General features: G+C 35.8%; 1 protein-coding gene across 1 annotated transcript in view; it reads right to left on the minus strand.

Moving 5' to 3' along the window:
- LOC104982807 (copper-transporting ATPase 1-like) overlaps positions 1-1,004 on the minus strand; it is a 7,031-nt gene extending 6,027 nt beyond the window's left edge. The window contains exon 1 of the mRNA XM_010832263.1: positions 675-1,004. Coding sequence (XP_010830565.1) covers positions 675-827 — 153 coding nt within the window. The 5' untranslated portion in view covers positions 828-1,004. The remainder of the gene's footprint in view (positions 1-674) is intronic.
- Positions 1,005-1,228: the final 224 nt, after the last annotated feature.

Here is a 1,228-nt window from a genome sequence, read left to right on the forward strand (position 1 = left end):
ACGACAGTACTGTTCTGAGAATTAAATCAAGAACTGAAGCTTTGCAATTTGCATAACTGGCACATAGAAGATACTCGAAAATGCTAGTTTCACAAATATGTTAATGGTACTACTGTCTACATTAACAGAATCTTATCTAAATGATTAATATGCTTTTTAGGTCATTAGAACAACAATGCTACACCACACGGAAACAATACATGCGATACTTCACCATGTACTACCATTTACGAGCTACTGAAGAATACAGGATGAATTTGTCACAATGAAAAAGGTTTGGTCTTTTATATTTTTTACTTTAACTAAGGTAGTAGTTAAAGCTTTGACTTAAACAATATAGCATCTAGCAGGATATTCCACTTTTGTAATGATTAATATGAATTTAACTCAAAAGAAATTATCCTTTACTTATATTTTCTAAACATTTCAAATGACCTGAGGTTCTACTTCAAGTCCCATCCTGATTAATACTATCAATGTGCCTTTAGCTAATTCCTCCTGACAAAGTCCAAAAAATAAAAAATAAAACGGTAAAATGCTTATTAAATTTTGAGACAATTAAACAAAGGAATCAGATTTTTTTCATCATTTCTTTCTGATATAAACCAGAAGTGATCTGAGGGAGTGCTGACTGGATAGGTAAGAACATGGAAATGTAAAGTCTTGGCACTTACTTCAATTGTATGAATAATATCTCTGGGACCAATAATTTCTGGATCATATTTAATATGTGCTTTGTTGGTTGCCAGGGCCACAGAGCAGTAGAAGATCCCTCTGTGTTTTGTGAGGGTAGACTCTATTTTATGGACACAGGAGGCACATGTCATTCCTCTCACCTGTTAAAGACAAAGGCTTTGTTATTCAGAAATGCGCTTATTTCCCTCCATTAAACGTGTTATTACTTTAAACTGAAAGAAATCCTATAACACAGTATAAACACACAAAATCTTATCTGCACTATTAATATGCTTTAGATATGACCATTAGATCACTGTTTTTATACCACATTGAACAAAGATATGGTCCCAGCTACAAAAAGTAAAAGGGCTTCCCAGGTGGCGCTAGTGGTAAAAGAACCTGGCTGCCAATGCAGGAGATGAAAAAGATGCAGGTTTCAACCCTGGGTTGAGAAGATCCCCTGGAAAAGGAAATAGCACCTCACTCCAGTTTTCTTGCCTGGAGAATCCCATGGACAGAGGAGCCTGGTGGGCTACAGTTCATGGGGTCG

This window comes from Bison bison, unplaced genomic scaffold, assembly GCF_000754665.1.
Source record: "Bison bison bison isolate TAMUID 2011002044 unplaced genomic scaffold, Bison_UMD1.0 scf7180017860585, whole genome shotgun sequence".
NCBI lineage: Eukaryota > Metazoa > Chordata > Mammalia > Artiodactyla > Bovidae > Bison > Bison bison.